This window comes from Watersipora subatra, chromosome 1 (assembly GCF_963576615.1).
Source record: "Watersipora subatra chromosome 1, tzWatSuba1.1, whole genome shotgun sequence".
Lineage (NCBI taxonomy): Eukaryota > Metazoa > Bryozoa > Gymnolaemata > Cheilostomatida > Watersiporidae > Watersipora > Watersipora subatra.
In genome coordinates this window covers 3,473,237-3,495,408 of record NC_088708.1, presented here as the reverse complement: position 1 = coordinate 3,495,408, position 22,172 = coordinate 3,473,237, and the positions used below count along the sequence as shown (strand labels likewise).

The window sequence follows — 22,172 nt, the reverse complement described above, 5'->3', positions numbered from 1 at the left end:
CACGCCGTTACATGGAACAATGTTGCTGTAAGCAGGCTCTGATGTTCCTATTCGACAAATCTGTGATGTGGTGCTTGGAGAACGGTGTGTGCTTCTCGGAACAATATTCAAACAGATGCCACTGCAGCCGAGCATATTAAAGGAATTGGGGGAGGAGCTGAACATTCCGACACAGCCCGTAATGGATAATTTTACTTCTGACGAAGATGTACTCATTCTGGAGGACATGCTGCAACGCATTGTGCTCATAGGCGACATCAAAGCTGATAATTTTGTTACAGGTACCCCTCTTCTTACATCAACTAACACTTATAATTGCATTATAAGTTGACATTAAGGCTGATTGAGGAATCTATGGTTTCTGATAGAATACTGACTATCTGGTAACACGAGATAGTCACTATGCAACACTGAAACATAAATACTGAAACTTAGAATATGAGACGATGTCGTTGCATGCAAAAGCAACCTGAGGCAAGCCTCATTTCCAACTCAGTACACATGAACATCGTTAGTAAGAAAATAATACTGGAGAACTAGTAGTACTAGAACTGCCCTACTAAAACACTCAGCACAACCTGTTGTTCCAATATTCCATTTTCCAAGTTATGACAATCATTTACAAAAATTAACCTTTACCAGCATTAAAAAAATTGAAAGAATGTTCTATAGATGATTTGTCTGGACATCATTTTTAATGTTATTAATTTATCCACTGACATCGACTGTTTGCGATTTATATTATTTTATTGCCTCTGTTTGCAGTTTCCACAAAATTAGTTACATATATTGTTTTCTAGAGTATTTTAAGTATTGTTAGACATCTCGTGTCTTTCTGGCAGGAGTGTGTGTAGCTGTTAAAGGCAGGGAGGATGAGAGAAAACCAGGGTATTTCAACGTGGAAGAAGTTTGCTACCCCCAACTCCGACCTTCTCCGCCTCCCGCCTGTCAAGATGATGCGTTAGTTACATTTATTCTTACCTTGAGCTTTGTCAATTCTGTGTTAGTTTCCTATAGGCTTATTAAAGGCGTGACAACATTATTATAGAGCAGACAGCTTCAAAATTAAAACTTGTTTCTCCCGCGACCTAGAAATAACCAACGAGACATTGCTAACATTACCTCGAGCTCAATTTTCGTGAGCTTTTTTACTTGGCCATTTACCCTTGGAAAGTTCTAGTAAGTTGAAGGTGAAACGGTTAAAATTTTTGAAATCATGGCTACTGTTGATAAAGATACTTGCTAAGCACTTGTGTTTATTATTTTCCATTCCGGTTGAAGTGCTTGGTTCGGAGGTTGTTTTACTTCGGTTCGGCTAAGCCACATGTCACACGGCATCCGAAGTCACTTCACTTCTTAGATACCATATGCATGGATACAGGACACTGTTTGTTTCATTGGTAGTTTTTATGTATTTGAGCTAAATATTTCTATTGTAAACAAAAAACTTTGGGGAACAATTATTAATTATAATTACGCAGCAGATTTATCAGAAGATCGTTCAGCTGGTCAAAGCAAATCACTCGTACAAAGATTTTTCCAACCCTTCCCATCAACAAAATTATATTTTTTGTTAACATATGAATGTTTTTCCATGCTGAGTACATAACAAACAAAAACAGTATTTATCATAGTACTGTGGTTTTACATAAATAAATCAGTCAATGATTCTTCATCACGATGAATATGACACATTACTTCTATTCTACACGAAAGAAAATCACAAACATTCTCTTAAATTTATGCAAAACTCAAGTGCAACATCTCACATTTATGCAACACAATCACAAGTCCGAGTTAGCCTTGTCGTAAATTGCTTCATGTTGTGGCCATGTTGTTTAATTAACGAAATGAAAAGATCGTCTCATTTCTTTTTTAACTTTGCTCACACATGTAAGGAAAAATGTGACGCGTGCTCGCTGGAATTTGAGCCGGCCAATAAGAGCAGGGGTTCGGCGACGAAATTTCGAGCAGGACCGAAATGATTCATTTCGGCCAAAAATGTCTTCGGCCGAACAGTTTACAACTGACACCGACGTCGTTTAGTTCGTTTCGGCTCTCGTGTGACCACCCCTTTACTCTCTCTCTTTCTGTTTTAGGGAGGTACTGTTTGTATCAGGTCTGGAGTTTGGTGGCTCTAAGCATAGCCCGATGGCCGCACAACTCCTTGTCGACTTCGTGAGTGGCTCTCTTGGAAATGAGGAAGCGAGAAGGATTTGTAGAGTGATTGTTGCTGGTAATCTCGTCAGTCCTGAGGTGCATGACAAGGAGCAACACTATAAGGTCATTATCTCTTACTGGCTCTTCTACTCCATTGCTTTCCCTCGACTCTGGAACATCTGATGGTTCCTCTACTTGATGCAGTTTACATAGTTTATGAATTAATATTCAGCTACAGTGAAGGCCTTTTAGCAAGAAATTGTATCGTTGCATTCCCAGGTTTGGGTAATTAACACCTGATCATGTGACAGGTCAAGGTCATTTATTCAATTTCGTTTTATTTGGAGTCTTTCTAAGGCTACTGCCTTGACATACAGTAAATCCAGCAATTTAATAACCAGTTATTTTAATTTAGAGACAGCTTAGAGTATGACAAAACTAGTAAAATGACAAGAGTTTAGACCTATTCAAGCGGCTACATGCAAGGCTAGATCTGAGTGCATCAAAACCAGTGAGTTTAAATGGAATGCATCCATTAAAAAAGAACATTTCTATCCAAATAGCAGTAAGCCTAACAAGATGGTCATACAGCAATCAAAGGGTCAAATATTTTCTTTAATCTGATGTCATATTTTGAGCAATTCGTATTTTGTGTAATTATAAGCAGAGGTTGGACTGTTCGTAGCAGCCGCTGATGAAGATACAAGTACAGTAAAATGGCGCAGACAATTTGTCTTGTCAAATTATAAAATACAATTAGTTGTATTAGGGATCAAGTCTTAGTTCCGGCATCATTTTATTATAAGCATTGCATCACCCGCTAGTTACAATCAGTAATGACATCACTGCCGCTCTGTGTCACCCTCTCAGATGTCTGCTAGTAACGGTATTTTCATCAGTCGTAGTGTAAGAGTTCTGTCTCAGGCCAAGTACCTGATGAAAAGTGCCGTGGCCGGTACAGTGGATGCTGTGAAGGATGTGAGCAGTTGGCTGAATCTCTTAACTCGCACCGTGCCGGTCACCATAATGCCTGGCGAGAGTGACCCGAGCAATGCTACGCTGCCGCAGCAACCTTTGCATCCCTGCATGTTTGCAGATGAGAATGAATGTTTAGAGTCATCTACCAACCCTTACGAGTGTGACATCGCAGGAGTGAGGTAGGCCTCTCTTACCAATTCACTGGGATAAGGCGAAAAAATTATTATTGCTATTATTAATTATGTATTAATATTGATATTGTTGTCATCATAAATACTTTCAATTGATGGAAACCTCTGTTAACCCGATACACACTTTAAACATTTCGGCTTTCACAAAACATGAGTTCTCGTTGAAATGTAAATATAAACAAATAATTTTATAAAATTGTTTTTTTCAATAATATTTGCCAGTGTTGTAACTCTTTTTACAAACTGCTTAGATTTGTCTGCTGTCACGCCTTTAAGCTAGTTATTTTAGCTGATAGTTTAGTAGTTATTGTCTCTCTTTAGCTCCTGGTTAAAGTAGATGTGTGAACATTTACAGAGCAAGTTCACGGCAACTTTAATATAAACCTACATGTTCCTGTCTCTGTGGCCTCTTCTCTATGTTCACTCTAATATCTCCTTGTAGTTTACATTTGAAATTATTATCTTGGGCTGCAAAAAGTTATAAACATATATATATATATATAATATATAAATAATTACTATATATGCATTTTAATCATATTACAAGCTGAATGATAGCGGTAACTCATTAGAAAAATATTTTTCAGTCAATAAGAGTGTGCTGTTCTAATTTAAAGCAAAGTTGAAAGGTTAGAGTTGCTAGATTATTTGCTGTATGATGGAAAAGGTTACTTTTATTGTGTTTTCCTAAATACAACTATAGCTATTTATGGCACAGGGGGGACAAATCCAAATTTGTACAAAGGTTAATGTGCGATGAGTGTTATGTGACATACCGTAGTATGTGACATACCGTAGTATGTGATATACCGTAGTATGTGATATGCTGTAGTATGTGATATGCTGTAGTATGTAGCTGACTGTGCTGATAGAACTACTGTACAAGAGAAGTTAATAGTGAACAATGACACACAGCTCCTTAATTGTATGTCAGCTATTCGAGTCCCTCATCCGAAGCCGCTGAGTAATACAAGCAAATACTTCTAAATTCACAAACCGTTTCTAGCTGACGATAGGTTAGCACTGCTGCTTCAAATCCTAACATTTCAGTGAAAAGAACTTGCTATTGTAAATGTTTCAACATTTGGTCAGAACTGCGCAATACGTTTTCTATGTTTGATTGATGAAAGCATTCTGGTGAAGATCAATTTATAAAGGGCGGCCATCAATTTGTCAAGAACAGTTGCTGACTTTCAGTCAGCAACTTCTGAGCCAAAGATAATTGATAATTTATCAAAGATAATTGCAGCCAATCTAGAGCAATTTAATCTGATTCGGTGTTACTTTTGTTTGAGTTGAAAAATGGTTTCAGTCGCTTGTCTCTATTTTACAATATCAAATATGATTTTATTTACTATTGGTTCCACTAATAATTGTCTGCATCCAGTAAATTTAGCAGTCCTTCACAGAAGTGGCAGATATTGTCCAATTAATAGAAAAGAAACGTAGTCACAGGTCTATAAAGCGGCTAAGTATTTAAAACCAAGCCTCTAGGCTATGGGCGGCAGCTCTTCCTAAAATGTGAGTTTTGAGGTGAGAGAGCATAGAACCATTTGCTAGATGTACACAGCTATATAGCTTCCAGTTCCTGTCTAAGATCGACACTGCTCCCTTTGTGAGGTATCGCTATATACCAAGTGCATCGTCGTAATTAGTCAAGTCTAGACGGTCCGAGGTCCATGGGTTCAGGCATACCCATGGGGCTGGTATAATAGCTTTGGACAGCCTATCTCTGCCTGATAGTCGCTGCTGGGGACGCCTAGTCTTGCGCCTGTGCTAACTGTTCTGTTGATTCCAGCGGGTGTTACACACCATAAGTTGCTGTAAAGTGCATGTCATGCTTATGTAGACCCGCAGAAGGTTTTCACTTATGAAGCAAGAACTCTGTTGATTTAGATATAAAATAACACTTGTATTAGTCTCCCTCGGCGTACTATTCCATAGTACATTCAGATGCTGCATATTTAACTGAATGCTTATAAAAATTTAATTTGCTCTCGTTAAATTGTTGCTGATTCTTTTGCGTCTTCAGAAATGCTGCAATACCAGCATACCCTAGGACACTTATGTATTCGCGGCATCTAACTTTCGCGTTTTCGCGGTGTCATCCTCTCGCGAAAGTTTCATGTGCGAAACTAAACTATCATAACAAATGAGCGAAAAAGCGAAACTAAATAGCTTTGTTCATTGATACTGTATAATTGAATTTTATAACGACATTTATTTTAACGTTTTTAACGACCACTATAGCATCGTTAAAATATAAACCGACAAAATAATTTGACAGTCAAAATTTATTACGTTATTATTTTGCAATTATTTAGGATTATTTTCCCATTAGGAATGGTTTATAATGATAGGAATTTGATGTCAATGCACATGCATTAGTTAGCGTTATCGTTTGCTGGGGACGTCAATCAATGCAGTGAGCACTGTGTGTTGAAAGAAAATAAGACACATGCACTGACACTCGCAGTACTACACAAGCAGCATGGCTCTGGAAAGGTTTGGATTCACAACTGACACCTCTTCAATAACTTGTAATTTTTTTAGATTTGTTTTGTTTTAAGTGATGTGACTGACGAGATGTTTTTAAATTAAAATAGGCAAAACATGACCGCAGTTGATACGCTAAGAAAAAAACATCTTTTCCTTTTGAGCGTTTTAACAAAGATCAATTTTGCGGATTTTATTTTAAGTTCATTCGGAGGCTTTTACGCTTTCGATGGGACACGGCCAAGCGGGTGATCGATAAAACTGAATCTTTTGCAAACCTTTATAAAAGTCGTTAACAAAAAATATTTTGCCTCTGATGATGATAATAATGATGCCTAAGAACTACTAGAAGTTGATGTTTGTCTCTATGGCTTGGAATGAAGTGACATTCTACAGCGATAAAAACCGCGTCCATTGCCGTTGGGCAAATTACTTTTCGAATAAAGGATGTTGAGGTCGAGTTATCTGAAGGAATTTATCATTGCGTTGGAACTGACCAAACAAATCCGTTTGAGTTGACCTTGTGTTTGAGATGAAATGTTACATTTTATCTGAGGGCGAGTTTTTTGAGTTGGACTGTACTTACCGTAAAAAATTCCCAAAAAGTTAAGGTGGCTCAGCCGGCCAGCTGCCCCAGTGAAAACTGGCCTGTTGATAGTCCAAGAAACAAATGGCAGCAAGCGATCAAATTGCATTATTGACCTTGCCCACATCATTCTACCTGCGGTTCACAATTACAAACTAGTCGCAAATTGAATTTTTTTATCGGTGAACCGAACTTGAGGAATATAATTATGTTTGTTCCACTGCATTTATTTTCACATCACTATATTTTCGCACTCATCAGAGCTGCGAAATTAAGTTGCTTCGAAATTTTACTCTGTGAGCTACTCACGAAACTAAATACTAGCGAAATATAAGTGTCCTAGGGTAACATGATTTTCAACTTTAACAACTAAGAAAATAAGTCAGAATTATTTAGTAAAAATGCAAATAAACAAAACAGTTGAGTAGGAGAACTACATGTATGGATTAGTATTAATAGTCTGTGATATTCAGTAATAAGACCGGCAGAAAGCTGAGGTAGAACCAACCTGTTCACGCTTTAAAGGAGAGGTGAAAAGAAACAAATCTATACCTTTTATGAAAATAGTTGAGCAGACAACTTTACTTCTTTCAAAAATAGTTTCACCTTTGAGCAATTTATAATTGTCTGGCATGCTTGTACACGAGCACTGATCTTGTAACATAGATTAATGACAAATGTGAAGTCTTCTCATTGTAGCCATCTTCACAGTTCACCATCTACTCGGCTTACTAACAAATTTACTAAATTGGGCAACATGTTATTATGGCCCCATCTAAGTAGTATGGGAGAAATAACAACAATATAACTCTTATTGTTACATGTATTTCTATTATTTCCTAGAATGTACAGATGTATGGTGCAAGGGGCTAACAAACCAGAAACCAATCAATGAGTAGCATTACATGCACAGGCATGTGCCAAACAATATTGGCAACCCTTAGTTGTCAGTATTAACAGTTTGGAACAAGATGGGATTAACACCTTAGCAAGCTTCTGGCACAAATATGTTACCTGAACTTCTTAGTAAAGCCAAGAACATGCATGTGGTGATATTTTATAGGAGTAGACAACATAATCAGTAGAATTTGTTGCCACTGTTATACGAGCCTCTATTAAAGGTTTACTCGCAACAAAATTCACTTTACAGTTATTTGGTATCAAAAGGTTCGCCATGTCTTACTCTGCTGCATTGTAGGCGCAAAATATGGGGAAATGTGATTACAAGCTCTTAAAAGCTCAAAAACGAACAGTTAATCGCAACCATCACGAAAACGCCGTAGTTTGGAATCTCTTTATATTGTTGGTACCTTTCTAATACAGTGTATTAACTCTGCATCTCTGTATTTCTATAGATCATCTTCTAAAATTTTAGTTTGTTGTTTTAGTATATTATTTTTAAACAATCATTTAGTCCAAAAAAGACCAGGTTTTGTCATATTAACAACGCTAGGAAGAGATTTTGCAACTGCTTGAGTTCTGGTCCACCTTCACATACAGATAAGAAATTGGAAGTTGCTGTTACAAAGGTGTCAGTGTTCTTAAAGCTATTGTCGGAGTAGTCAAGCATTACATTTAGTATTGTGACTAACTCAACAGTGAAGGTCTTTTACTTGACAGAGACCTAACATTTATGCTCCTCGCAATCTTTTATGTTCTAGAATGTTCCTTTGGGTTTTTAGGATACTTGGTCATAGTGGTCAGCCGTGTAATAACATTAAGATGTACAGCAAGCTAGAGAACAGCGTAGATATTATGAAGCGCTGCTTAGACTGGGCCCACATGGCACCTACCGCTCCTGACACCATGGGTGGGTCCTGTCTCTCACAGTATTATAAATTTCTCTCCTTCGACTTTCTGCTTACCAAAGTAGGCTCTTGTGGATGCAGTAGTGAGCTTACTAGCGTGAAAACAATGTTACACTGTTCTGCCACTGGCCTGATTTAACATTATGGAGAGCTCAGCAGTTGTCTTACCCTTGTTCCCTGGGGCTGTGAATGAAACGTCTCATCATTGTATTCAGCAGGAAACCTGAGCATTCCTATTTTGTCTCAAAATATGCGCTGAAACTAAAGAAAATTTTAAATCACTTTAACAATGATTGAAAATCTTGTATTGGCTCCTCCTCTCGTCTACTACATTCATAACCGTTGAACTGCATTTTTCAGCTATTTTATTGGCCTCATGCTACGCTATCCACAGTGTGTTTAGGTCACTGCGATTGTTGATTTGTCAGCATATTGCCAAGGCCGTTACTCATTTGCCTTCTATGTGTTGCAGCATGCTATCCTTACACAGACAATGATCCATTTATCATTAAGAATTGTCCTCACCTCTTCTTTGCCGGGAATCAAAATACGCTAGAAGGGGATTACTACAGCTCAGGTATGGAAAAGATTTTTAGGTTAGCTGAGTTGCCTTCTACTAGGACTGAGATAAGTTTTATTAAATCGTAAGAGTGGGAGTGTACTCTAGCTAGGATATTGTATAGGCAGCTGGCTCATAGCAAGTCATTCCTAATAAGTTGGTAAGTTGGAATAATGAAGAAGACTTGATGAAACAAAAAGACATCATGGCTGCCTTAACTGCTTAACAAATAATGACTTGATTATTTCAATAACAATTAATTTGTTCATTGTTTCTGTTCGTATCGAAGACCATTTTCCAACTCAAAATCTTTAGGTTTTCTCATTAGAAACTTAGATTGCAACACGATAGAAATAATAATGAGTAACTGTATCAGGCTGATAGTAGTTTCTTTTTTAACGCAGTCTTGGTACTTCAATGTGAGAAAAGGTTTTCGAATTTATAATGGAAAATATGCTACTACGTATTTTGAGGCTGTTTTGATTCACATGGTTTCTTTTCATTTGCGTTAGAAGTTTCTATTCAAGATGGCATCGCGTAAAAGTTTGCTCTGCTAAAAATTCTTTGGGCGCTAATATCGACTAGCTCAGCTGTGCAGCAGATGGGTTGAGCTCAGAAGACATTGGTTGAAGGTATTGAACAGTAAGAGGAACATGAAATGGTTTCAAACAGAAGCAATTATCAGAACGCAACTGGCTGAGCAAACGAAGCTAATAGTTTTGTTTTAAAAATGTTAGTATTAGTTTTAAAATGTTAATTTTTGTTGCTGCATGTATTATAATCATAGTTTATGTCACTTGTTCTTGAATATACATTTTTAGCATTTGATAGATTATTAATATTTTAAAACATAAATTTGCAAATTATTGCATATTATTTGATAGCATCATTGCAGTTATGTAAACTCGGCTTACAGTGGAGCGATGCTCATAACTCCTGTTCTATTACACATAAAAAGCCAATTTTGGTTGTGAACTGTAAGAAACATATTGATGAGCGCGATGAGCTTTATGCAACCTTGTTAAATAGTCATAAAATGAAAATATGCCTTCAAATTTAAAATGAGATAAAAAGCTTGAAAACTCCAACAAATTGCAACACAGGCTATAAGATCATCGTAGGTTAATTGCAAGCAAGAAATATCAACTGGTAGATGCGTGTATCAGCTTCCTCGTGTATATTTATTTGAAGGTCTATGACAAGTTGGAGGTAAGTTAGCAAATTTCCTGCATCCGAAAGGGTTAATGTCACACCACCCGAAGGAAAGTACAAAATATAGGTGGCATTCGATTCGCCCATAAAAGAGTTAAATTTACCTTCTCAGCATTCCGAATGAAGTGTTTGAAAAATACAACCGCTACCCTTTATTTGAACGTCACTTTAGCGGAAAGGTTGAAAAATAGAGCGGCATGGCATTCAAATAAAGGTTTTACGGTATATAGACATCGAGCAGAGCGAGCGTGTCAAAGGTCAGTCCAGCTTAACACATGGAACCCTGTAAATAGCCAACGGCAAATGCTGCCGCTCGACCTAATGGCAGCACAACTAATTTCATACCAATGCGAACAAATTGCCATATGTTAATATATTGACCTTCTTTTGGTATAGAGCAACTAAGTAAATACAGTAGACCCACTTACAACGTAAAGAATACGTTATAGGATTCATGTGTACGTTATAGAGAATTTACGTTATATGAACTGTAAAATACATGTGAGTTGCCTAATTTGCTCCAAGATATTTCCAAACTCACCCTTTTGGCCATACAAAAAAAACTAGACAACTTTTTAAGTTGTTGGCTGTACCATAACTGCAGTATTATTGGTTTGCAGCAACAACTTTTCTCCTTTTTCTTATCACTTTCACTCGTTTTATCATTCATAATCGGAAATTATACAATAAGTTAAGTACATTTTCTTGCTAGACTACTATTCATCCGTTAAGTTGCCGCTCAGGAATAGTGCTCTTGTCAAGTGTACTGAAACTGGGCATCGAGTGCCTTCTGTTAGCTGGCCAAGCTGTTACAGTACCCCAGGTGGCTGCCATTGTCTTTAGCAGGGTGCATTAAGCAGTGTGCTCTTACTCTCGTCGCTTTCGTCAACTCTCTCATTTCTTTTTAATTTTCTTTAAAAAGATGCTGGTTAAACAGTTTTGCACACTTACATTCCCAGTATCAAGAGAGTTGAAGGAGTTTCTAGATCCAGTCTATATTTAGCCATACTCTTCCTACTCATTGTTTCCTTGGTTCAAATGTTGGTCTTTTGAAGAATTCTTCCATGCAGAAATGCCAAGTTTTTATTTTTCAAGCAAGGTTTTTTGCAATAGTTCTGTGAAGAATGGGTCTAATGAAGAGCCATTTTACAGATATAATTAATAATAATAAAACATTTTAACGCCTTTTCTATTTAGTTTTTATGGCAGAATTCAAGTTATATCTGCCAAAAGGGCCATTCATATCATACCAAAAGGGCCATTTAAAATAATAAAATTTAATTTACCAGAATTTTAAATGAAAATGCGAGCAACTGATTGCTTCTGAGTGGTAAGTAGAGTAGTGAATATTTTTTGTTTATACACTGATATTAACTATACATTAAAATATGTATTATGGGTGCCTTACCATACAAAGTTGACAAAATACAATGTGAGATTTGAGTAAATACTTGGTTCTACACGTGAAGCGTTGTTCCACAGTAAAAATGAAGCGGCTGAAGATGAAAAAAATGTGACAAACAATAAAAAATATTTTAAACTAGTCGATTAGTTACACGGTGTACAGGTAAGTCGATTAGTTACACCGTGTACAGGTAAGTCGATTAGTTACACGGTGTACAGGTAAGTCGATTAGTTACACCGTGTACAGGTAAGTCGATTAGTTACACCGTGTACAGGTAAGTCGATTAGTTACACCGTGTACAGGTAAGTCGATTAGTTACACCGTGTACAGGTAAGTCGATTAGTTACATCGTGTACAGGTAAGTCGATTAGTTACACCGTGTACAGGTAAGTCGATTAGTTACATCGTGTACAGGTAAGTCGATTAGTTACATCGTGTACAGGTAAGTCGATTAGTTACACCGTGTACAGGTAAGTCGATTAGTTACATCGTGTACAGGTAAGTCGATTAGTTACACGGTGTACAGGTAAGTCGATTAGTTACACCGTGTACAGGTAAGTCGATTAGTTACACCGTGTACAGGTAAGTCGATTAGTTACACCGTGTACAGGTAAGTCGATTAGTTACATCGTGTACAGGTAAGTCGATTAGTTACACCGTGTACAGGTAAGTCGATTAGTTACATCGTGTACAGGTAAGTCGATTAGTTACACCGTGTACAGGTAAGTCGATTAGTTACATCGTGTACAGGTAAGTCGATTAGTTACACGGTGTACAGGTAAGTCGATTAGTTACACCGTGTACAGGTAAGTCGATTAGTTACACCGTGTACAGGTAAGTCGATTAGTTACATCGTGTACAGGTAAGTCGATTAGTTACACGGTGTACAGGTAAGTCGATTAGTTACACCGTGTACAGGTAAGTCGATTAGTTACACCGTGTACAGGTAAGTCGATTAGTTACATCGTGTACAGGTAAGTCGATTAGTTACACCGTGTACAGGTAAGTCGATTAGTTACACCGTGTACAGGTAAGTCGATTAGTTACATCGTGTACAGGTAAGTCGATTAGTTACACGGTGTACAGGTAAGTCGATTAGTTACACCGTGTACAGGTAAGTCGATTAGTTACATCGTGTACAGGTAAGTCGATTAGTTACACCGTGTACAGGTAAGTCGATTAGTTACACCGTGTACAGGTAAGTCGATTAGTTACACGGTGTACAGGTAAGTCGATTAGTTACACCGTGTACAGGTAAGTCGATTAGTTACATCGTGTACAGGTAAGTCGATTAGTTACACCGTGTACAGGTAAGTCGATTAGTTACACGGTGTACAGGTAAGTCGATTAGTTACACGGTGTACAGGTAAGTCGATTAGTTACACCGTGTACAGGTAAGTCGATTAGTTACACGGTGTACAGGTAAGTCGATTAGTTACACCGTGTACAGGTAAGTCGATTAGTTACACCGTGTACAGGTAAGTCGATTAGTTACATCGTGTACAGGTAAGTCGATTAGTTACACCGTGTACAGGTAAGTCGATTAGTTACATCGTGTACAGGTAAGTCGATTAGTTACACCGTGTACAGGTAAGTCGATTAGTTACACCGTGTACAGGTAAGTCGATTAGTTACACGGTGTACAGGTAAGTCGATTAGTTACACCGTGTACAGGTAAGTCGATTAGTTACACCGTGTACAGGTAAGTCGATTAGTTACACGGTGTACAGGTAAGTCGATTAGTTACACCGTGTACAGGTAAGTCGATTAGTTACATCGTGTACAGGTAAGTCGATTAGTTACACCGTGTACAGGTAAGTCGATTAGTTACACCGTGTACAGGTAAGTCGATTAGTTACACCGTGTACAGGTAAGTCGATTAGTTACACCGTGTACAGGTAAGTCGATTAGTTACATCGTGTACAGGTAAGTCGATTAGTTACACCGTGTACAGGTAAGTCGATTAGTTACATCGTGTACAGGTAAGTCGATTAGTTACACCGTGTACAGGTAAGTCGATTAGTTACATCGTGTACAGGTAAGTCGATTAGTTACACGGTGTACAGGTAAGTCGATTAGTTACACCGTGTACAGGTAAGTCGATTAGTTACACCGTGTACAGGTAAGTCGATTAGTTACATCGTGTACAGGTAAGTCGATTAGTTACACGGTGTACAGGTAAGTCGATTAGTTACACCGTGTACAGGTAAGTCGATTAGTTACACCGTGTACAGGTAAGTCGATTAGTTACATCGTGTACAGGTAAGTCGATTAGTTACACCGTGTACAGGTAAGTCGATTAGTTACACCGTGTACAGGTAAGTCGATTAGTTACATCGTGTACAGGTAAGTCGATTAGTTACACGGTGTACAGGTAAGTCGATTAGTTACACCGTGTACAGGTAAGTCGATTAGTTACATCGTGTACAGGTAAGTCGATTAGTTACACCGTGTACAGGTAAGTCGATTAGTTACACCGTGTACAGGTAAGTCGATTAGTTACACGGTGTACAGGTAAGTCGATTAGCTACACCGTGTACAGGTAAGTCGATTAGTTACATCGTGTACAGGTAAGTCGATTAGTTACACCGTGTACAGGTAAGTCGATTAGTTACACGGTGTACAGGTAAGTCGATTAGTTACACGGTGTACAGGTAAGTCGATTAGTTACACCGTGTACAGGTAAGTCGATTAGTTACACGGTGTACAGGTAAGTCGATTAGTTACACCGTGTACAGGTAAGTCGATTAGTTACACCGTGTACAGGTAAGTCGATTAGTTACATCGTGTACAGGTAAGTCGATTAGTTACACGGTGTACAGGTAAGTCGATTAGTTACACCGTGTACAGGTAAGTCGATTAGTTACACCGTGTACAGGTAAGTCGATTAGTTACATCGTGTACAGGTAAGTCGATTAGTTACACGGTGTACAGGTAAGTCGATTAGTTACACCGTGTACAGGTAAGTCGATTAGTTACACCGTGTACAGGTAAGTCGATTAGTTACATCGTGTACAGGTAAGTCGATTAGTTACACCGTGTACAGGTAAGTCGATTAGTTACACCGTGTACAGGTAAGTCGATTAGTTACACGGTGTACAGGTAAGTCGATTAGTTACACCGTGTACAGGTAAGTCGATTAGTTACATCGTGTACAGGTAAGTCGATTAGTTACACCGTGTACAGGTAAGTCGATTAGTTACACGGTGTACAGGTAAGTCGATTAGTTACACGGTGTACAGGTAAGTCGATTAGTTACACCGTGTACAGGTAAGTCGATTAGTTACACGGTGTACAGGTAAGTCGATTAGTTACACCGTGTACAGGTAAGTCGATTAGTTACACCGTGTACAGGTAAGTCGATTAGTTACATCGTGTACAGGTAAGTCGATTAGTTACACCGTGTACAGGTAAGTCGATTAGTTACATCGTGTACAGGTAAGCGCATATTAATGGAACGTATTAGAGATGAACTTGGACAACATTTTAATTAGTTGCATCACAAAGTATCAGTAATTTTTCTATCAGTTGCGATTGTTTTTGATGTTTCAGGTTATTTGACTGGCAGGATGTTTTATGGTTAAAATCAACAAAATTTGATTGCGGTTAAAACACCCAGATCAAGCAAAAGTGCGATTATGGCATCTATAGTTGCAAAGAGACCGACAGATTAGTGACGCATAACACTGCGGCTTGAACGTGAGAGCTCATAGCAACTGGTGATTTATTTCAGCACATTTTTTTCTGAGCCGTTTCAACCCTGATTAAGTTTTGTCAATTTTAATTTTGAAGCATTCTGGCAGTCAGATCACCTCACGTATCAAAAACAATCGCAAATGATAGAAAAATGCTGATAGTTTTTGATGAAATTACGTAAACTGTAAGTTCATCATTAAATGAAGTATAGTATATTCTTGTGAGATTTTTTGATCCAACATACAACATTTTTAACATGCGAAGTAAATCTATAGAGGTTCCACTGTACAGCTTAACATCGATGTAGGATGTTAATCTATTGCGATTCTTGCTTTCTATCTCAAAACTGTCGTATGTTGGAGCAAATTTTCTTCTAATAATACATTGCATTGGTTTAATTCGTTCCGTGGCTAAAAACTTACGATATGTACTTTAGGTACCGTAAAACCTGTAATAGAACACTCTAATAAGCGCTCTATTTGTTAACTTTTTATAATGGCGGTCAATTGGGAGTGGCGTTCAAATAAAGGCTGGCCTTGTATTTTTTAAATGGCTCGTCAGAATTTTGAAAAAATAAATTTAGCCCTTTTACGGGCAAAGCGAATGTCGTTTATATTTTGCCCCTTTTTTCTGGTGGAGTGATATCAAACCTTTTGGATGCAAAAAATCTGCTAACTTACGACCAACTTGTCAAAGATCTCTTAATAAATGTGCATTGAGACACCAAAATATCTCTACCAGTTGATATCTATTGCTTGCGAATAACCTGCGATAATATTATAGCCTGTGTCCTGCTTTGCAATTTGTCGGAGCTTTCAATTTTTATTTCGTTCTAAATTTGAAAACATGTTTTTATTATATATATTTAACAGTGTTGCATAAAGTTCATTGCACTCACTGATATGTTTGCTACAGTTTGCAGCCAAAACTAGTTTTTATGCGCAATAGAAGAGGAGTTACAAGCGTCGATCAATTGTAATATCAGATTACCACAATGATGCTATCAAATAATATGCTATAAATATGCAAATTTATAAGTTATATAATAATAATAATCTATCAAATGCTACAAATATATATTCATGAACAAGGTACATAAACGAACCATATTTATATTACATGCCGAAACAAAAACTAACGTTTTTAAAACAAAAATATTTGCATCGTTTGTTTGGATAGCTGCGTTTTGATTGCTGCTTTCAATGGAACGAACATCTTCTGGTTGTCCAATACCTTCCACAATGTCATCCGACCTCAACCCTACTTTTGCACTGCTGAACTAGTCGATATTAGTATACAAACAATTTTTGGCAAAGCAAAACTTTTACGCGTTGCATTTAACACAAATGCAATGCGTATATAAAAGTTTTGCTCACTAAACGTAACCTTTAGCCTAAAGCTTGTTGTTCATCTACCATCGTAAATGTAAACCATTTTTACATACATGTACCACTTCAGAGTATCAAAACCGCGTTAAACAAGGAACTACTATTAGCCTGAGACAGTTATTAATTATTTTTATGATGTTGCATTCAGAGTTTTAATGAGAAGGAAGCGAAAAGCTTTTGAGTTGAACGAGAGAATCTATTGTTATTAATGTAAACGATTCATTATTAATACGATTTTGTGGACACTTTTCTACTGATCACAGGATATTATGGGTTCATAAAAATCAAAGATTGTCAAAGTGGCGATCAAATGGAGGTGGCGTTTAAATAGAGGTCGGCAATCTATTTTTCAACCCTTCTCTCATAGTGCCGGTCAAATGGAGGTGGTGTTCAAATAGAGGTGGCGTTGAATTAGAGGTGGCATTCAGTTAGAGGTTTTATGGTAATTACATACAGCATTAAATATTCCATTTTATAAAACTATATTGAAAATTCAATGTAAAAACAAGATCGTGTGTAAAAAACTAAATTAATAACATAGTGATCAATATAAAAGGTTTTATTGTCACTCTCCCTCAACATTAGGGACAAATTGAGGTGTGGTTTCGCTGATAGAGACAGACCGTGCTTAGGTAGAGATGGTGATAGAGCCACGGAAGTAGTCTATCTTGGACTATATGACCTTGAGCCCAATGTAACTGTTTTATATTTTTTCCTTTTATATCGATTGTTTTTCACATTTCAACTGTAATTCAGGAGTTTTGTTTTTGAGCATCATATTTATTTCCTTCATGATAACTATTCGCAGACTTCAAAGATTTCTTAAAAAGTTGATTCGAAGGTGTTTGCTCGTGTTTCTCTATTCAGTTTGTTTGAATTTCAAGAAAAGAGTTGCCTTACTATTTTTACTGCCACTTAATTTTTACCCTAATCTCCTTGAGATTCATCGTTTTAACCTGCAAAAGGAAGGAATGATGCATCGTTTAATATTATTTGAGTACTGTAGCCTGACACTATGTGAAGGAGAATTATGTACATTTGTCCTGATTTACAAAACTGTTAATTTTCAACAAATATTTTTTGTATGTCGAGACCATTATTTGTTCAAATTTTATGCTGTATGTTGAAAAAATTGCATATTGAGTTGATTGTAAGCTGACGCCTGGGTGTAGATGTTTCCTTAAGCTCATGTTTAAACAAAATTAGTCAAACCATAAGAATATTCTGCAAATGGAAGCACCACACAATTCAATTTTACTGCTTCAACAAATCGGACCTTTCAAGTCCTATAAATTGGAAACTTGGAATATGGACACTGCAGTCACTGAGGTTTCGATCTGAAGAATCTTGTAATTAGTGTTTCCAATGCTTGTACTCTACAGATGACAGCGTGCCTTGAGCATACATAAACACACAAATTTAATAACAGTTCTTGCTAAATGGTCAACACGCAGTGTTCCGACAGCTCCTACGCTCAAGCTCATGCATTCGTTCACATATTCTCAACTTGATTACCGGAAGTTTCCTTCAAGGTATTTTTATGATTGTTAATTTCCTTCCATGCTAATTTCATAAAAAACTAAGAGTGATCTTTGTTGTTTGCCTTGGGCGACCCTAACAGTAAACCAGAGTTAATGACAGCAAATTAACTGCAGTTTTCAGAAATAGAGTGAAGATTGAGCTAACACAAGTAGAGTGAATATAGAGCTAACACTAGTATAGTGAATATAGAGCTAACACAAGTAGAGTGAAAATAGAGCTAACGCTAGTAGAGTGAAGATAGAGCTAACACTAGTAGAGTGAAAATAGAGCTAACACTAGTAGAGTGAAGATAGAGCTAACATTAGTAGAGTGAAGATAGAGCTAACACAAATAGAGTGAAGATAGAGCTAACACTAGTAGAGTGAGTATAAAGCTAACACTAGTAGATTGAAGATAGAGCTAACACTAGTAGAGTGAAGATAGAGCTAACACAAGTAGAGTGAATATAGAGCTAACACTAGTAGAGTGAATATAGAGCTAATACTAGCTAGTAGAGTGAATATAGAGCTAACACTAGTAGAGTGAATATAGAGCTAATACTAGCTAGTAGAGTGAAGATAGAGCTAACACTAGTAGATTGAATATAGAGCTAACACTAGTAGAGTGAAGATAGAGCTAACACTAGTAGAGTGAAGATAGAGCTAACACTAGTACAGTGAATATAGAGCTAACACTAGTAGAGTGAAGATAGAGCTAACACTAGTAGAGTGAAGATAGAGCTAACACAAGTAGAGTGAATATAGTTTTATGTAGTTTTCTGTGTTTCTTGTTACATATATGTCACTTGTTACGTATAGTTGCGCAGTGTTGGGAATTCTTTTAGTAAGCATCCCAGGTGGCTATTGGCAATAAATACATTCATTCATAAAAGCAATAAAGGTGCATAGCAAACCTCAATCTGCATTCCTCTGTGGGTCGTCTCTCTGCGTCACCGACTCTCAAGCTCATTAAATTCTCCTTTGCTAAGTGACTAAATTTTAACACAGGAGTTTGATTTTTCCTCCCTGCACTTTGTTATTTCCCTGCAGCTCTGTAACATTTGCTTTTGTTGCCAATCATGTCTCTTCCCTTAACTAATGCATTTACCTATGTTGATTGCTAGGCTAGCCCATTTAACAGGTCTCCAAGGACCTGCCTGCGTTGTATGAGCATCAACAGCTCCCACACCCTTGTCAGCTATTGCTTCTGGTATATATTGTTTAAAACTAAAGCAAGTTACAGCATATAAAGCTGTTGTATTTCCCACCTGCAACTCTTTATTGACGGAGAACAGATTCTATTGTCTTCCAGTCCTATCTTCACGCATGTTATGAAGCCTCTCACAGGTGTTTTATCTCAAGTTTGGTTCTCATTGAGTTGTTGACAGCTGCAATAGCTTTCTCAGCTCACTATAAACGTTTTAACAAATTGACTTGCTAGCAAACTTGTTTCAAACTTGAGAAAACTCATCTCGGTGATATATTACACTTGTAGATCACAGTCTAAAATATTTTCTAGGACTAAGCATCTCTCAAATCTTTGGCAAATGCTAATCTAAAAATTCTTTTTGGTTCGAGATGTTTCGGTTGAAACAAGCACCTTAATTAAAAACATTCAAATGAATGGCTATGGGCATACACAGTTTGATTGACTTTATTTCCGTCGTAGAGTAGCAAACGACGTGTGCTATATCGTCATCCATGATCTGCATGCTCACAAGCTACAATAAAACAAGAAATAGCTAAAACTATTTTTAATTTTCACAGCTCGTTACAAACTTTGCTTGCCTTCAGCCAAGATTTGTGGGCTTCAGAAGCTTCTGCAGCCGTGTGGCCACGGGTTTAGTTTGGAACCCCCCTAGGCAACTCCGGGCTGGTATAAACTGAGCCTAACATTTTGGTTCATTTGTGTTTATGCGGTATAGACAGTTATCGGGTTCTTACCTTTGACCTGAACTAAAAATGTGGAAGTTTGATCTGTAAAAACGGGCGAAATCATTAATCTAAATCAAGCAAGTATAGATGGAGCTAATTACTTGAAAATGTTGCTCAATGCCAAAATAAGGTCGATATATTAATAAATGGGAACTTGTTCGCATTGGTAAGAAATTAGTTGTATTGGCGTCCGGTTGTATTGGCATTTGCGGTTGGCTATTGATAGGGTTCCATGTGTTGAGCTGGACTGACCTTTGACATGCTCGCTCTGCTCAACGTCCACATTTAGTTTTCATATTTATTAGCTTTTCTGACTATTTCTAGGTCTAAATGGAACTTTCGAGCTTTACCAACATTTTAAAAGGAAATTAATTGCCTGTTGTCTTTGGAACAGGCGATTCAATCGCTAACTTCTATTGGGATTCACTCAAAAGATTTGATTATAGAATACGTATCTCTAAACTTCTGAGTGTTAACCAACCACTTTAAGAATGTACTGTTTATATTTGCATGACTGTCTTGCCCAATTATATGTCAGCTGCATTCCTGCCTATTTTTAATTACTCCTACTTTCAGCTGCTGGGAGATTGCAATTTTAATAAGACGTACTCTCTGGGAAGGTTCAGCATTTTTCTTTCATTCGTTAGGTGATGGCAAGCACTGTCTCTGCATCTCTGTCCCAAAGTTCTCGGAGACAGGCCTATGCGTTAGGGTGAATCTCAGGACATTAACTTGGGAGCCTGTATTGTTGTCTGGAGATTGTGAGTGACTATTCTATGGCTTGCGTAATGTCAGTCTTGCGCACATTTCTTTATTTATTACATGATGCTTTAGATTGGACGTTTACATAAAATATTGAACAATAAAGAGTGGCTATAAAGATAGTGATGTTGACACTGCTGTAACAGGCATCCACATTTCAAATATAGCATTTCTATTATCAGCAAATAACTATGTAGGCAGGTAGCTATGTCCTTGCTCAACGCAAACTGCAGCTTACCCAAATGTAGCTGTTATACTATGGACGAGAGGAGATCAGACAGGGAAGCTAGAAACTGTTAACTAGCCTTTGAACTAAAGATTCAGTAGTAGTGGTGAGGTGCGGGTACTGCATTAGCATGGAGATATATTCGGTAGACTTGTTGCTATAAAATTATCAAACACGCCTAGGCACAAGGTCAATGCTGACAAAGTATAATAGCTTACGGAATATGTCAACCCAGCCAGCTATTCACACAGTATTGCATCTTTATACCTGTGTGAGCTCAATAGCTCTATAGCGCATTCAAATGGGAGACACTGCTGCCGCTGCCTTCCTGGACTATAATCAATGAGAATGTTATCGGATGACATATAAGATGCTGACTCTCACTGTTGTCTGTTTTTAACACATCCAAAGGCATACATCAACGCTTCCTAATGCACAACCCTCATGCTACCACGCAAAGTTCTACCCACACCTCGCTATTCGTGAGTGTCGTATCGTGATTTCCGTTGATCAATATTATATATATGTACATTGGTTCATTCACCGGCCTAATTGTCTTGATAATCACTTTCCACTTTCCAGTGCTCATCAGCTACTTGGCTAGTCGCTTAGCGGTGGATAAAGGTGAATGTTGCTGCCCGGCAGCCGTTCTTCGCCTATCTCGTCCTTGTCCAGCTTGTACACACGCTCCTCTTGTCGCATGTCACAGATTGTGTTAGTGAGAGCCATTATATAATTTCTTGCCAGACTTAATGTTTCTATCTTGCTCAATTTCTGTTGTGCCTCGACATGAGGTATGACAACTCTCAACTCTTGGAAGGCTTCGTTCAGGTTGTGCATGCGTAGGCGTTCCCTTTCATTGCTTTCCAACCGTCTGATGTTTCGTTCTCTCGCACTTACGCCCTTCTTTTTTCTGCCCACTCGTCTAGAGACTGATGACTTTCTGGTTTGACTAGCTCTGCATATGTTTATGCTGTCTTCAGTTTCCCCATTTGACGAACTGGCGCTGTTCGACTCTAGTGATTCAAGGGCAGCATGCTTTGCCTTGACCCATTCTAATTCGACTGCCATGTCTGTCCTGAGCATGTCTTTGTCGCCCTACAACTAGATAGTCAGAAGACTTGCTGTCAAAGTGAAAATACATGATTTGACTAGCCACAGCGTGTCAGAAAACGCTGGACAGGAATAACTGATGCCATAAAGTTAGGCTATAACATCATATGTTGGTTGCGGGTAGAGTAACTGCCGTA

General features: G+C 37.8%; 1 protein-coding gene across 1 annotated transcript in view; it reads left to right on the top strand.

Annotated features, from left to right (window-relative positions):
- LOC137385891 (DNA polymerase delta subunit 2-like) overlaps nt 1-20,816 on the top strand; it is a 28,006-nt gene extending 7,190 nt beyond the window's left edge. Inside the window, exons 2-8 of the mRNA XM_068072488.1 lie at nt 36-281; nt 843-960; nt 2,100-2,283; nt 3,085-3,317; nt 8,094-8,221; nt 8,692-8,796; nt 20,582-20,816. Of these exons, the coding sequence (XP_067928589.1) occupies nt 36-281; nt 843-960; nt 2,100-2,283; nt 3,085-3,317; nt 8,094-8,221; nt 8,692-8,796; nt 20,582-20,703 (1,136 nt within the window). The 3' untranslated portion in view covers nt 20,704-20,816. The remainder of the gene's footprint in view (nt 1-35; nt 282-842; nt 961-2,099; nt 2,284-3,084; nt 3,318-8,093; nt 8,222-8,691; nt 8,797-20,581) is intronic.
- Nucleotides 20,817-22,172: the final 1,356 nt, after the last annotated feature.